This window comes from Myxocyprinus asiaticus, chromosome 5 (genome assembly GCF_019703515.2).
Source record: "Myxocyprinus asiaticus isolate MX2 ecotype Aquarium Trade chromosome 5, UBuf_Myxa_2, whole genome shotgun sequence".
NCBI lineage: Eukaryota > Metazoa > Chordata > Actinopteri > Cypriniformes > Catostomidae > Myxocyprinus > Myxocyprinus asiaticus.
This window is the reverse complement of record NC_059348.1, coordinates 39945246-39961471: the sequence shown is the minus strand read 5'-3', so window position 1 is coordinate 39961471 and position 16226 is coordinate 39945246. Positions and strand designations below refer to the sequence as shown.

The window sequence follows — 16226 nt, the reverse complement described above, 5'->3', positions numbered from 1 at the left end:
CTGTCTTAACACCTCCTGAAACATACCAGAGGTAAAATTAGTTCCTTGGTCACTTTGAATGACCTTAGGAATCCCAAAAATAGATATAAATTGAGTCAAGGCCTTCACTACGGAATGAGTCGTGATGGAACAGAGAGGATAAGCAACTGGATATCTCGTACTTTGACACATTACAGTAAAGAGGTAGGTGTTACCAGACTTTGGTGGTAACAGACCAACAAAGTCTACTACTAAGTGTTGGAGTGGTAGTTTCACAGCTGGGATAGGTTATAAGGGAACTGGTTTGAGAGGCTGGTTAGGTTTACCTGTTAATTGACATGTTGGACAAGTTTTAATATATTGTCCAACATCTCTTCATACGAGGCCAATAAAAGTAATGTAACAACTGATTATACACTTTACTAACCCTGAAATGACCAGCTACATCTCCATGGGCATTTTTCAGAACTGTTTCTCTCAGAGATGTCGGCAAAACAACCTGAACAGATGCGTGACCAAACAATACCTCTTTGCCAGATAGCCACTTCCTAAGCAGTATGCCATCTTCAACAAATAACCACTTGCTAATTCCCCTATCTTATTAAAAGTCAAAACAGAAGTAAAAATCTCCTTTAAAGTGTTATCCTCCTGTTGAGCTTTAATCAGCTCCCTGTGTGAGGTGAAAGAGAACAGAGAGGCCAGTCACAAACATCTTTGACGAATCTTCAGGCTGAGACTCCAAATCCTGCAAAACATCAGACTTATTTTTGCTCATAGCACGAGTGACTGCACAAGAGACAAACACATCAGGAAATTGTGTAACAACAGTTTGGTCCTCTAAAGAAGGAGAAGTGGTTACAATTGGTGGTGGTGGTACATCTCTCCAAACACGACCCCAAGCCAGATTATTACCTAAGATAACAGAAATCCCCTCTACAGGCAGTGAAGGTTGTACACCTACAACCACTGTACCACTAACCAGTTCTGACTGAAGAACTACTATATGTAATGGAACAGACAAACTCTGTAATCCAGTTTCCTTTTATCAGCACCTCCTTACCAGTACTTGACTCAGCGGAAAAGGGTAAAGCAGACTCCAAAATAAATGTCTCTGAGGCTCCCGTATCCCTCAATATTTTGACAGGAACTTTATTTCTGCCCCCAACAAGATACTTAAAACCATCTGTAATGAATGGAGCATACATTTGCTTTTATTACACAAAACTGCCTTTTCTTGTTCCAGCATACACTCGCCACCATTAACAGGAAGGTTGGTTATTTCAGACGCTACTGAAGACACCAACAAAGCTGATTTTGGTTCAGCCTTGACACAGCTGAATTTTGCTTTTAGTGTAGGACAATATTTTTTCCAATGACCTCTTTTAAGACAATAAGCACACTGATCATTTTCCTCAACAGAGGACTTTAGTTTTCTCTCAGACTTAACACCATTAGTCAGAAATGAACAGGATTCAACATTCTCTGAAGAATTCTCTGTAAGATGGCAACGATTTTTTCTAACCTCACCCTTGTGTGTCAGAACGTACTAATCCATGAGAATGGAAGCCTCCTCTGCCGTTTTATCTTTTTGTTCTGTTATAAAAACAGCCACATCTTCAGATAGAGTATTCTTAAATTGTTCCAACAAAATCAATTCATAAAGAGCCTCATAGGTATCTGCATGAGATGAACACCACCGATTAAATTGAATACGCAGATCTCTTGCAAACTCAAAAAGACTGTTGCCCTCCTTTACACAAAGCTCTAAACTTTTGTCTATATGCTTCAGGAACTAGTAAATATGCTTTCAATACCACTTCCTTCACAATCGTATAGACCTGACTATCTGCCACATTAAGTGTAGAATGAGCCTTACCTTGGAACACACACTGCAACAATAATGTTTGCAACTCATCTTAACTAAATTTGGGCATAAGATTAAGCCTTCTTGCAACCTCAAAACCCTGCAAAAATGAGTTACCCATTTGTGACTGCACAATATTAGACCAAGCCTCTAGCTCACCTTCTCTAATTAATTGCAGTCTCTGTGCTTCGATATCTAGTTCACAAAGTTCAATTTCTTGACTTATTTTACTATTTTCCATGTCTCAAAGCATCATGTCTCTCTGTTGCTCATAAGTTAAGGAAGGAAAACTTTTGAGGATTAACTTGCTCTTTAGGATCTTGAACTTCAGACACAGCAGGTTTCTCAGGCCTAGTTGTAAACACACCCAAATCTGCCAAGGCTGATTTTACAGTAAGTCCCACACCCTCTTTTAGACGTTTTTCTTTAGCTGTGAGTCCATGTCAAAGTGTGCTGCTACCTCTAATAATTGATCTTTAGACATTTTGTCAAACTGTTCCTCAGTAGGATGTTTTAAAAACTCTAATGCCATTTCTTTCCCCCACAAAGCTTTCACGAACCTCGTTTAATTAAACGAATATTAATTTATCATAATCAGAGTCTTTTTCCACTACAAAAAATACTCTAACTTAACCCTACACTTCAACCAAGAGCCTAGATCCTTTAAGCCCTTATATACCGACAGCACCAATACCTCTCAGATAACCAGAGAGATACAGTACAGTGGCAGTGCCCTCAGCCCAGCATCAGCACAAAAATAAAATAAAATAAAACAAAACAAGTCAATGCAAAAAGCATTGCTACAACCTATTTGGGAAAAGACACCTAACCTCGCTACAATAAACGATTTAAAATGTTTGCGGGCAAGAAAATAAACAACACTGCATAAAGCGATCTCACTTCTCATTACTGATCTAACAAGACTAACTCAATAAACATTATAAATTCACATTCAAACTCACAATGAAATTACTTATCTCTCCTTTTAATAAAAGAATACGATAAACTTGTTAAATACGGCAGCAAATAATCAAAAGTTTGCAATTACAAACTGAGAGCGTTAACAAACAGACCAGAGCGCACCCAGGTGCCTAGTTAGAATCAAATTCAGTGCGCGCAACTACAGCGTTTAACACATTTCAACAACAACAACAAAATCGTAACCAAATTTTGAAATGGACAAGCCCCCAATTCGGGCTCGTAACTGCAACAAAAAAGGGCGATCACAAAATAGATACGGTTGCAAAATATGTATTTATTACAAAGTTCTAGGGGAAAACATAACGAAATGAAAACAAAGACATTTAAACACCGACCAGTTCAACCATGGCCACGAGGTAGATGGGACAAACAAAGATCTCGTGATGGTAGAGGAGTTCTAATCCAAGGGCACTTGCCACCTGCCCATTCCTGCAAAATGCAAGAAAAGAACAAAGTGCATCGAACAACCCCATCTGGTTAACAAACAGGCACTTAAATACCCACAGCCCATCCAAACCAGGTGTTCACAATATCACAATCACAGACGGACAGCGACGGATAGCAGACAAAAAGAAAAACAAAACCAAAGAAAATAACACGGTAAAACTGTGACAGTAATTTACTAAAATGTAATCTGGGACCTTTACCATTCCAAATGAAGGACTTCGCTATACTATCAAATTGCTTGAAATAAGAGAGGGGGACATCTACAGGGAGAGATTGTAACAAGTTAAATTTTGGAATACAATTCATTTTAATAACATTGACCTTCACAATCATCGATAAACGTGATGAAGCCCACCTGCCCACATCGCTCAAAAACCATTTTATTAAAGGGTCAAAATTAACTCTTAACTAAATCAGACAAATTTGCTGGGAATAAAATACCCAAATACTTAATGCCCTGTTTGGGCCACTAGAAGGTGCCCGGCTGGAAAGCCGTTACTGGGCAGTACGCTGTCAGAGCCAAAGCTTCGGATTTAGACCAATTGACTCTGTATCCTGAGAACTTAGAGAAGGAATTAATAATTCTGTGGAGGCAAGGCATAGATCTAGCAGGGTCAGAGACAAATAATAAAATATCATCTGCGTAAAGCAAAAGCTTATGCGCCATACCTACCGCCACCACCCCTGGAAAATCATTCTCCTTTCTTATCGCGGCTGCTAATGGTTCCAGGGCAAGACAGAACAATAATGGGGAAAGAGGGCAACCCTGCCGGGTGCCCCTATCCAGAGTAAAATAATCTGAAATTAATCCATTCGTTTGTACCGCCGCTACCAGGTGCCTATAAAGTAACTTAATCCATCCAATAAAGGTTTTCCCTGACACGTATATTTCCAAAATCTTAAAAAGATAATCCCATTCTACCATATCAAACGCCTTTTCGGCATCAAGTGAGATGGCAGTGACCGGAGTCTGATCATTCGCCACTGACCACATGATAAGACGCCTGATGTTATCAGAAGAGCTACAGCCCCGAATAAACCCCACCTGATCTATATGTATAAGAGATGTCATAAATGTACTTAATTGGTTAGCCAAAATTTTTGACAATATTTTAACATCTAGCTGGATCAGGGAAATTGGACGGTAACTCTTACATTCATCTTTGTCCTTTTTAAAAATCAGACTGATCCGGGCTTGTTTCATGGTTGGCGGAAGCTTTCCATTCTTTAATGATTCCGTATATACTTCTAATAAAAGTGGAGCCAATTCTGTAGCATAACATTTAAAAAATTCAGCGGCAAATCCGTCTGGCCCAGGAGCTTTGCCTGTAGGCAAGGCCGTAATTACCTCGCCAAGCTCCTCCAAGTTTATCTCAGAATCAAGATAATTTTTTGCTCAGTCATCAGTTTAGGGAGTTCTAATGGTTCCACAAAATTTCGAATATCTTCATCAGTAGATGAAGACGTGGAACTATAAAGATCAAGATAGAATTCTTTAAAAGCATTATTAATATCAATGGCCGAGGTAAAAATTCCACCACCAGCAGATTTCACTGAGGGAATGGTAGAAAAAAATCTCTCTGCTTTATATATCTAGCCAAAAGCTTCCCTGCTCTGTCCCCTGACTCAAAATATGACTGTCTTGCCCTGAATATCCAAAACTCCACCTTCCGCAAAATAGTATTATATCTGTATTTCAATCGGGTCAATTCTCTGAGGCCATCAGACGACATTCTGCGCTTCAGCGCTGCTTCTGCACTTTTAATATTCCCTTCCAACTCCACAAGTTCTCGTGCTTTGGATTTTTTGATGAATGAGGCATACTGTATGATCCGACCCCTAAGAACCGCCTTAAGTGCCTCCCAAGCCACACCCACAGAGGATACTGAGGACCAGTTGGTCTCCATATAAACACTGATTTCAGTCTTTAACATCTGTTGGAAATCAGGATTTTGCAAAAGGGACACAATAAGGTGCCAACTATATGATTTCTTTTTCTCTGTATATGGCAACATCTCCAAACACACCAGGGCGTGATCTAAGACTAAGATGTTTCCAATTGAGCAATCCGCAACAGATGAAATGAGGGACTTAGATATCAAAAATAAATCTATTCTAGAATAAATCTTATGGACTGATGAAAAAAATGTATAGTCCCTAACAGATGGGTTCAAAAGTCGCCAAATATCTGTAAGACCATGATTTTTACACATCTTATGAAGTGTCACCATTGTTCTAGGGGGCTTACACACTTTTGCTTCACTATGATCAAGGACTGAGTCCATCAAAAGATTAAAGTCTCCTCCCAATATTAAATCATGAGGGGTGCCAGCGACTTGCAACATCTCTTCAAGATCTATAAAAAAGCCCTGATCATCAGCGTTAGGCGCATACATATTAGCCAAAATCAACCTTTGCCCCTGAAATTCAGCTAAAACAATAATGACTCTTCCTAATTTATCTTTAATCTGTTTGAGAAATTTGAATTGTAGATGTTTATTAATCAATATAATGACTCCCCTACTCTTACTTGACCAACACTAAAGAAAACTTGTCCACCCCATATCTTCCCAAATTTTTCAGCTTCCTGCGGGGAAAGATGTGTTTCTTGAAGAAACACAATATCATATTTCTTATGTTTAAGAACAGAAATAACCTTCCTTCTTTTTATGGGGTGCCCCAGCCCATTCACATTCCACGTGGAGAGAGATAACTTATTCATATTAACATTTGACATATTGATATAAAACACATAAATTGTGTGTCAAAAAAAAAAAAAAGATTACACAGACCACATTCACCATTAATGCAACAATCAAACCCTGAACCCTCCCCCCCCCCGCATTAACCCCGCGCACGACAGCGCCAACCTGCGTCAATCCCTTAAAACTCAAAGAGTCCATATACGCCTACGAGAGCCCCCGCGACAACTTTGCAATCGGATTGCTCAAGTCCGGTGCTTCTATACAAATTTTGTAAGGCAAAATGACATAACAGAAAATACTTTCTAAAACAGACCCCAGCCAACAGGGAGAATAACAGAAAAAACATGTAGACTCATTCACAGAACCGTCTCGAAGGTGTGTTCCTCCACAAAATAAACTCCAGCTGATATAAAGCCATTCAGTTTCCTCGGACAGACAAGCAATTGTTCAGTGAGCCAGCTGTTATGAGTTCAGCGGATGACATAATAATTCTAATGTCCTGTAAATATACTCAACAAAACAAACTCCAGCCAGCAGGAGGAATAAGCACAAAGGACAAACAGATTTATCCACAGCTGTTCCAAAGGAGTGATATTCAACAGAACAAGCTCCAGCCGCTAGGTGGAGCCAGCACGAAAAACAAAACCGGCATCCCGGTTCCCCGGATGATCAAGAGCCAAACTAACTCGGAGGCCGCAAAAAAACAAAAAACAAATACACCATAACATACTCAGCCCGTCAACTTTATAAAAGACGTCCTTTATGTGAGCATGTAGATATTTTGTGGTCATCCAAAGTGTCCATTGTCGATCTGGCCGGAAACTTCAGTGCAAAAAAAGATCTTCCTTCAATGCAAAAGTTTCTTGGAGTCATGCCACAAAACAAACTCCGGCCGCTAGGCGGAGCCAGCGCAAAAAGAAACAAAAATGGCACCAAGCTTCCTCAGATAATAGAGTTCCTAAACCGCGAGTCAGTCCACTAATATAAGAAACATCAAATGGCTTACTCCAATGTATTTATGAAAGAGAGTGCCTGTTTTGGACATGTAAATACTTTGCGACCATTCTTCGTTTCTATTCTCAGTTTGGCCGAGAACATCATTGCAAAAGTGATCTTCTGCTGGTGTGAGGGTTTCTTACATTCCTTGAACCGATCGCGTTTCTCTCTTGTCGAATTCGCAAAGTCCGGGAACAAGAAAATATTATGGTTCTTCCAAGAAAGCTTTCCTTTGCTCCTCGCCTTGCGCAACACCAGATCTGTATCGGATGATCTCAGAAATTCGGCCAGAATCGATCGGGGCCTGTCTTCCTCAGCAGATCTGCGAGCCGGGACTCTGTGAGCTCGCTCGATTTCCAGTTTATGGCCTGTTATGTCGAGCAGACTCGGGAAGAGCTCATCCAGGAATTTCACCATATCTCTGCCCACTTCATGCTCAGGAATTCCAACAATTCGTATGTTATTCCTTCGGCTCATATTTTCAAAATATTCCAGTTTTTCCGAAATTAATTCTAAATCTGTTTTGAACGCGGTCGGATTAGCGGATAATTCCCTTTCCGGTGACTCAAGATAATCGATTCGATTATCTCAACTTCTGTCACTCTTGTAAACAACTCAGAGAATTTTGTTTCCATCGCCGTAATCGATCGACGTATTACAGCAAGATCCTCCAAGTCAGCAACAACCTTCGTCAACATCACCGACATGTTGGACAGTTGACGCTGGATTTCATCTCCCGACGTGCCGTCCAAATCGAGTCCCCGTCTCGCAGTCCCGCCAGAAGCCTTAGCTTGAACACAAGTGTCTTTTAATGTCTCCAGAGTCTGAGGATTTTGACTCCTTTGCCATATTTACCTCAAAGAGCAAGTATGTAACTGGGTGTATCGAATCTCACCAGATTATAACATGAAAATAATAATTAAAAAAAAAACTAGCAAAGTTCGCAGAGCTCGTGTCTCACACGTCTGCTGCATGGCGTCCCCAGAAACCTCAAAAATGAAACATTTAGGGATTAGTTTATGAATCAAATCTGGGGTTTTTGAAGTTTTTGTCTGGTTTTTGTCATCTGGCTCCTTAGGATTCCTCACACCATTCAAGTTTGAGTCCTTTAGAACAGGTGGATTAAGTGTTTGAAGGTACGGTGATCAAGAGGCAATCTGCAATTTCTGCACTTGTAATTTGTTGGCCTTTCTTAAAATTATATTACAGCTTTAGATTTTAAGAAATTATATCTTCTAATGGAAAAATAGCACTTATTGAATTTGCTTAGTAAAATAATGTTTTTTTTTCTTTCTTTTATAAATAACTATTTGTGTTATGTAGTAACTAGTTCATAAAAGTAATAAGGCGCTCAAGGTCATGCTATTTTGTGAACATTATCACTGTAGGGATTGCGCATATTGATTAATGACACTAATTACTGCATTCTATATACATTATAGCACGGCATCTCTTAGGTTGTGTGTCTCTGGCTGTTGTAGGTAATGCAGCTATCATACTGCGCAGTCGTCTGAAGGTGAAGGTGGTGAAAGGCATGTTTCAGAGGAGTGAGCAGCATTTAGATGCTGAAGAGAATGGTATAGTGCCCCATAACCATATAAACAGTGAGGCAGGAAAGATCACACTGCAGTTACAGGTAACACACCTCAGTACACAGAGACACTAGGAAAAACGGCAAATCTATAAATTGTTAAAAACAAACAAATCATTATTAAAAGGGTTGAGGAAACATGAAGATGACAAACTAAATGTTATTTAGAGTAGAGATACCTACAGTGCAGATCTTAAGATATTAGAGATGGGCATACAGTATAACAAAGATAACATAAATGTCTGACAAACGAATAGGTCAGAATATAGTCTTTCAGGAGTTATTGAGGAGTAAAGTTGTCACAATAAGAGTTTCAGCTTTTGATACCAGTACAAGTGAAATTTCATGTTCTTTATATCACTTTCAGTTCCACAGCAAAACGGGGGAAGATGCTTTTGAATGCACTACTTTATGTAAAAATATAAATGTTAATATAAATATTAGCAAATAAAATGCAAGTAATTATATAATTAAACAGACAAAGAAACAAATAACAAGCAATAGAGTAAATAAAAATGAACAAATATACAGTTTCTAAATGTGTATATATATATATATATAAGTTGGACAGCATGCAGGTACTGAATTGAGTTGGTTATCAGTTTTGCAAATCCGGCAGAAAGACTGGTATTGTTAAAAAATAAAGTTTAATATCGACTCTAGACATCCCTGTTCAAACAAATGAGGTTGGCTGAGCAAATAAATGCATCTATTCTCCGATTATCTTTAGATAAACAAAACAGGTTTTCGTTTGAATGCCTCCTCTCGCAAGCCATCTGTTGCTCTCGTGCAGTCTAATGAACGTGCACAGGACAGCAACGGTCAGTCAAGAGTTTCACTAAATATACGTTAGACTTCGGTTTGTTTCTCACCAAACCTTATCATGTGCTTTCAGAACAATCATGAGTCTCATGAAATAATTTAGTAGACTTCTAAATTATATATTTGCATTCTTTTGAAGCTTGAAGATGTAGTCACCATAAACTGCAATTGGATGACATGACTGAGCACAATATTTTTTCACAATTTCTCCCTTTGTGTTAAGAAATAGATAGAAAGTCATATGGGGTTATAGCAGCACAGGTGAGTTAACAATTTTCATTTTTGGGTGAACTAACCCTTTAATGGTGTTTAAAGGCCTAAGAAGAGGTACCAGTCTGATATGAGATTTTCCTTCAAGGCTTTATGGTAGTTTTCCCCATGGTGACAGACATAACATGAGCTATTTGAAAATTACAGTTGTGATAGGCCTGTGTTGCCAGTTGCCCTAGCAATAACTTTAGGTCATTGACGGTCTGCAGCTCTGCGCATTTACGTCTGAGATGGATATTTTAGACCAGCGTGGAATGCCATTTCTATAGCAATATACAGTATCTGTTCATCAGAGGCTTTAAATATATCATAATTTCAGGCTGACAGAACACACGGTTTACTGCTCTAGTCGATAGATAATTCATTCACCTTTTTTAATATGGACATTGTTTATGTGTGTATAAAGGTTCTAAACGAGGTGGTGGTGGACAGAGGACCCTCCTCCTACCTGTCTAATGTTGACCTTTACCTGGATGGATGCCTCATCAAATCAGTTCAGGGAGACGGTTAGCACAGTTTGACAGCACTTGACATTTTTAGGTTATTAATACACTCAGGCTTTGTTCATAGTGTCATTCAGTTCCTTTTTCTAACTTGCCTTTATTGTACCCACGAACAAGGAACTATACACTTGTTGTTCCAGGACCTTTTGTCCCTGTGGTTAATGTAATGTAAGGGCCTTCGAACACATTACAAAATGATACAAGACTGATGGCAAACAAAGAGGACATGCATAATAAACCAAAGAGATCTGTTCTCATTCCCATTCATCTCAATAGCAGTTGCTTGGCTGTGACTGACAAATGCCCACATAAGGAGCCGTTCACAAAGCACACGTTTTTACATCTGTCTGTGCTATTTTTTTCTTTTTTCATTGTAATTGTGCTAGACGGACGTCTTTGACCATTGCGCTGCGTCTCGCTGTTAAGATACTGTGTCAATTAACCCTCTGCTAAGCTCCGCCACCCTTGGTTACAGTCGCTCGCTCTGACAAGCTCTGTAGAACTCCCCATTGGAATGAATAGGACAATACTTTCATAAATGGAATGGATAGTACTGTGGGCTGGACTGAAGAGAGATATTGTAAAGCATATTTATTTGGCGTTTTTTGTAAAATAAATTGTTTAATTACACAGTAATTTGATTAAAAACTGTGGAGACTGTGAATCAGTCACATGATAAGAGAAAAGAGCCATTTGATAGCGATTACAAACCTCATAACATTAGTGTAACTAAAAAGAACGGCTTAAAACGTCTCATAATAACACACTCACTAGGATGCTGTGAACTCTTTATTCACTATCACCTTCACTTCTATCACCTTCAGACCTGAATCAATACGTAAATGAAATAATTAAGAAGTTAATATTAAGTTCTTAGCTTTAATTTAGTTTAATTTACCTTGGAGCAAATGTAGGTGTCCTCACTGAAGTTCTAATTGTTCGTTTAGGAATAAGGAATGACACACAGCATGCTCTTCGTGAGATTTATTTAAAGATTTTTTTTAAAGATAGAAAAAACACTCCATGTATCCTCTCTGGGTACCTTGTGTCACTATTACAAGTGACCCAGCAACAACGTTTTTTATTTTATTTTTATTTATTTTTTTGGGATCATTTTGATAAAATCCCACTTAGATCTACTCCAACACACATTCCTCCCATAGGCTCTCTTTGTAAAATAGCAAACGCTTGTCAGATAAATGGCAGCAGTGCAACAGTTGCTATGATAAGATTGGTAAGAAACGCTTTCAAGGTGGGACTTAACGAAGGGTCAGTTGAAAAGAATTTCAACTTTTTCTTGAGACACCTTCATTGAGTTCCGTTCATTGGTCTCCATCTAGCTTTTTTTTATTGCAAGAACTCTTTCTGTCTGAACAGCCCCTAATGGTAGAGTTACATCATCTAAAAGCAGGGACTGTCCATGCTTACCAGCCAAACCTTATCCCCTTGGTATAAACTAACAGGATTTCAGTATTTGGTTGCAGTCTTTGAACAATAACATTTGCATTCAGAGCCTAGTTTTTATTATTGCATACGACTGTATGCGAAAGGACTTAGATCATCATAGCACAGGCTCAAGACACACGTTCCTATTATAAAGTATATTGATTTACTAAAACACTCCAGGTAACTCCAGGCCACCTCTCCTGACTAAAGCCTTGCACACTCTAACTCTTTCCACAAATAGCTCCTGTGTTTTTATTCCTCTTCGTTACAGTAATTTATGTTTTTTCTGCTACTAGATCAAGCAGATCCCACAAAGCACTAAATGGACTTTATTGTTGCCTAGACAAGAGACCAGCTGGCATGAAAATAAATGGAAATTTGTGGCCTGTTTCCGTGCAGGTGTAATCGTATCCACCCCCACAGGCAGCACGGCTTATGCTGCCGCAGCGGGAGCCTCCATGATCCATCCCAGTGTCCCTGCTATTATGGTCACCCCCATCTGCCCTCACTCCCTCTCCTTTAGACCCATCGTGGTGCCTGCTGGCATGGAGCTCATGGTGAGATTGGTCAGATGGAGAAGGTTTTAAAATAGACATATTGCATGTCAATGACTTAAGAACGTTTGCTGAGAAAATTTGCAGAAATGTAACTGTGGTCAAAGTTGTGGCTTAAATTTTTCCTCTCATACGAGGTGAGCAGAAGACTGTTAAACATTTTAAATCCTGCTCTGCAGATAACGCTGTCCCCTGATGCTCGCAACACAGCCTGGGTGTTGTTTGTTGGCAGAAAGAGGCAGGAGATCCAGCATGGTGACAGGTGTGGCTCTTCTTTACACTAGGCCATAAGAAAACAGATTTTACCTCTGCCTTAATCCATTAATACAACAGCTGTATTTAAAGTTATAAAAATTTGTATCAATAAGGATCAGCACCCAACCTTCATACAGCTGAGTCCTGAAATGTAGTTCTTCTGTTTTTTACGAAGCCACCTTTGATTGAGTGATAAACCATAATATTGTTAAAACATAACAAGCACTAATGCCTTTAAGTATTCTTAGAAAAAAAAACATCATTATTTATGCTTTGATTTCTCAACTTCTCTGTTAATTTCCCTTAGTATTAAGATCACAACCTCCTGCTATCCAGTTCCATCTATCTGCTGTCATGACCTAGTGTATGACTGGTTTGAGAGTCTGGCTCAGTGCCTCCACTGGAATGTCCGCAAGAAGCAAACATGTCTAACAGATGCCTGCGACTCTTCAGATACTGAGAACTGATACATCATCATCATCAAAAACACCCAAAAACGAAAATTCTGTTATGTCATTTCAAACTTGTATGACTTTCTTTATTCTGTGGAACACTAAAGGAGAAATTGTGAAGAATGTACTAAGTGTACTAAGTGTAAAAGGATGCAAGTCAATATAAATGTAGTGTATTTGACTTGTACGTTATAGATAAAATTCTTCTGAAGCCATTCGATAGCATTTTGTTATTCACTAACAATTTTTACATCGGCCCTAGCTCTCCTTGACATGTTCATGAGAGAAGTAATGATGTCCAATTCAAGAACGAATAGTTCTTTTGGGTCAGGTCTTTTCAATGAATCGATTAATTTGTGAATGAATCATTCATGAAATGGACTGTTCCGGTTCTCGAGTTCAACTCAGTAAATCGATCCGGTCAAAGCGCTATCAGTGAATAGTGCCTTGGGATAGTTCACCCAAAAATGAGAATTCTCACATCATTTACTCATCATCATACACATTCTTTTTTCTGCGGAACAAAAACTTGATTTTTAGAAGAAGATTTCAGCTCTGTAGGTCCAAACAATGCAAGTGAATTGATGCCAAAATGTTGACCCTCCTAAAAGCACATATAGCCATCATAAAAGAAATCCATATGACTCCAGTGGTTAAATCAATGTCTTTAGAAGCGATATGATGGTTTTGATGAGAAACAGATCAATATTTAAGCCCTCTTTTGCTAGAAATTCTTCTCCCTGCCCAGTAGGGGGTGATATGCATGATGAATGTGAATCACCAAAAACACATGAAGAAGAATGTGAAAGTTAAAGTGGAGATTGACTGAGCAGGGAGGAGAATTTAAAGTAAAAAAGGACTTAAACATTGATCTGTTTCTCATACACACCCATCATGTAGCTTCTGAAGACTTTGACTTAACCACTGGATTTTTATGGATTACTTCTATGCTGACATATGTGATTTTTGGAGCTTCAAAATTTTGGCACCCATTCACTTACATTGTTTGGACCAAAACAGCTCAGAAATTCTTCTAAAAACCTTTATTTGAGTTCAACAGATGAAAGAAAGTCATACACATCTGGGATGGCATAAGGGTGAGTAAATGATGAGAGAATTTTCATTTTGGGTAAACTATCCCTTTAAATGTGGTTCTCTTCCTCACACAATGCTATTGGATTGCATCAAAATGTTGAATGGGCTTCTTTTATGATACTTTTAAGAAGCTTTTGTGTCCTATTTTTTTAAAGTTGATAAAAGCTTCACCTCCTATTCTTTGTAATTTCATGGAATAAAACGGTACATTCTTCTAAATGTCCTTTTTTGGTGTTCCATAGAAGTAAGGAAGTCATACGGGTTTGGAACAATATGAGGGTGAATAAACAATGACAAAATGTTTACTTTTGGCTGAAGAATTCTTTAAACTGTGATGCATAGCAAATCATGCATTCCAAAATGTTTCAGATATCCATACTGACACCCAGAAGTCTTGTGGAAGAATTCAGCTGCAGTCATGGCTTTAGCTTAAAGACCTTTCTATGTCTTGTAGGGTAAGTAGAAATCCCCATGAATTCTTATACCAATAAGGACACACCTGGTAGGTAAATTGGAGGAGTCTATGCCATGCTCTGTAATCTCTTGTGGATGAGCAATTTACATGGAACATTTCGACAGTCATGTTTAAGTCAGCCACAATTACTTAATTCAGCTGCCTGCAAGAAAGTTGAGTGCTTCTAGAATGTCATTATAAATTATTGCTAAACATCATTATGCAGATCATTTAATGCAGCTGTTGTGAGAAAACTAACTCTTTAACATAGAAAGCAACTATTTTTCAGGGTCTTTAAATGCCATGCTGGCTTGAAGCAGTTTATTAATTTGGTGCAGTCATTGTTAACTTGGGCAGAATGCAGAACTAAATTATGTTAACAACCCCCAATCCCACCCCACCCCAGGCCCAGGAAAAGCTTCAAAACAGAACTTGAACTATTTTTTAGGTTTATATTTGGATTATGGAGCTTGCAGAAATGGGGATCTTCACAATCACAGATTCTCCACCACCCTCTTAAACTTGTGACACACATTGTAGCAGAAAGTGGATTGCAATTCTTCTTCTTAAAGGGACAGTTCACCCAAAAATTAAAATTCTATCATCATTTGCTGAACCTCATGTTGTTCCAAACCTGTATGACTTGTTTTGCGTCAGTCCTTAACATTCTTCCTAACATCTCCTTTTGTGTTCCATGAAAGAAAGTCATAAAGGCTTGGAATGACATGATGGTAATTCATTGAGGACAGTATTTTGGAGGGAACTGCGCCTTTATTTTAACACCACGTGTTTAGTGCAATTTTCCTGTCTATCAGTTGCTGCAATCACAGCTGTTCCTTTCTTCTCATGCAGTTTGGCTGTCTATTGGGAAATATTGCCAGTACATTTTGTACTTTCTTGCCCTACTCAAAATCATTCAGAAAACATCCTACACTGAAATCCTGTTTGACAGGCTTTTTCTATAGCTGGCACTTGCTCCTATTTGGTTTCCATTCAAATTGACTCACCTGTGCTACATTAAAAATATTATTTCTTAGTCATACCCACACAGTTCTTGTGAAAGAACATTGGGGCCTCCCTGTGGTCGAACAGCATAGTGGTTTTTTTTACATTTAGAAGCACATTTCTCAAGCCACAAAATAGACTGCATCACGACTGAGCTGCGGTTTTTTTTTTAATTCTACAAATGCATCGTGTGTGTTTTGCATTTCTCAGTAAGTATTACTGGCGCTACAAGGTCACTGCATTTAAGTTATTGTACAAGAACTGGTATATCTGAATTTATGTAAGTTATATTAATGTTTACACTGATATAAATAAGAGATCCTATGACATGTATTCATTTTGTTTGTAATAGTTCAATAAATAGAATTAATACATACCTTTGTTTACATTAGTGCTTTTTATATTTTACCTGCCAAGTGTTGTTATATATATATATATATATATATATATATATATATATATTGAAATGTTTCCTTTTATGTCATAGAGACTATTAATGTACATTTAAAGTATATCAAGTTAACAGAAAATAATGCCTCGGATTAAAGGAATATTTCTGGTTCAATACAAGTTAAACTCAAACAACAGCATTTGTGGCATAATATTGATTACCACAAATTTATTTTGACTCGTACCTCCTTTTCTTTAAAAACAAAAAGAAAAGAAAAAATCTGAGTTACAGTGCGGCACTTTCAATGGAACTGGGGACCAATTCTTTTGTTAATATACTCACTGTTTCAAAAGTATAGCCATAGGACATAAAGAATATGAGTGTATAAATGATTTTAGTTTGATAAAATCGCTTAC

General features: G+C 38.3%; 1 protein-coding gene across 4 annotated transcripts in view; it reads left to right on the top strand.

The window, feature by feature from the left end:
- LOC127441292 (NAD kinase-like) overlaps window positions 1-13482 on the top strand; it is a 30372-nt gene extending 16890 nt beyond the window's left edge. Inside the window, exons 1-6 of one of the 4 annotated variants that reach the window (XM_051698518.1) lie at window positions 6266-8108; window positions 8454-8608; window positions 10062-10161; window positions 12004-12161; window positions 12338-12420; window positions 12721-13482. In XM_051698518.1, coding sequence (XP_051554478.1) covers window positions 8507-8608; window positions 10062-10161; window positions 12004-12161; window positions 12338-12420; window positions 12721-12880 — 603 coding nt within the window. In that variant the 5' untranslated portion in view covers window positions 6266-8108; window positions 8454-8506 and the 3' untranslated portion in view covers window positions 12881-13482. Of the gene's footprint in view, window positions 1-6265; window positions 8609-10061; window positions 10162-12003; window positions 12162-12337; window positions 12421-12720 lie in introns of those variants that run through there. The other 3 variants (XM_051698517.1, XR_007897293.1, XR_007897291.1) reach the window with 3 other exon arrangements.
- The last annotated feature ends 2744 nt before the right edge of the window (window positions 13483-16226 follow it).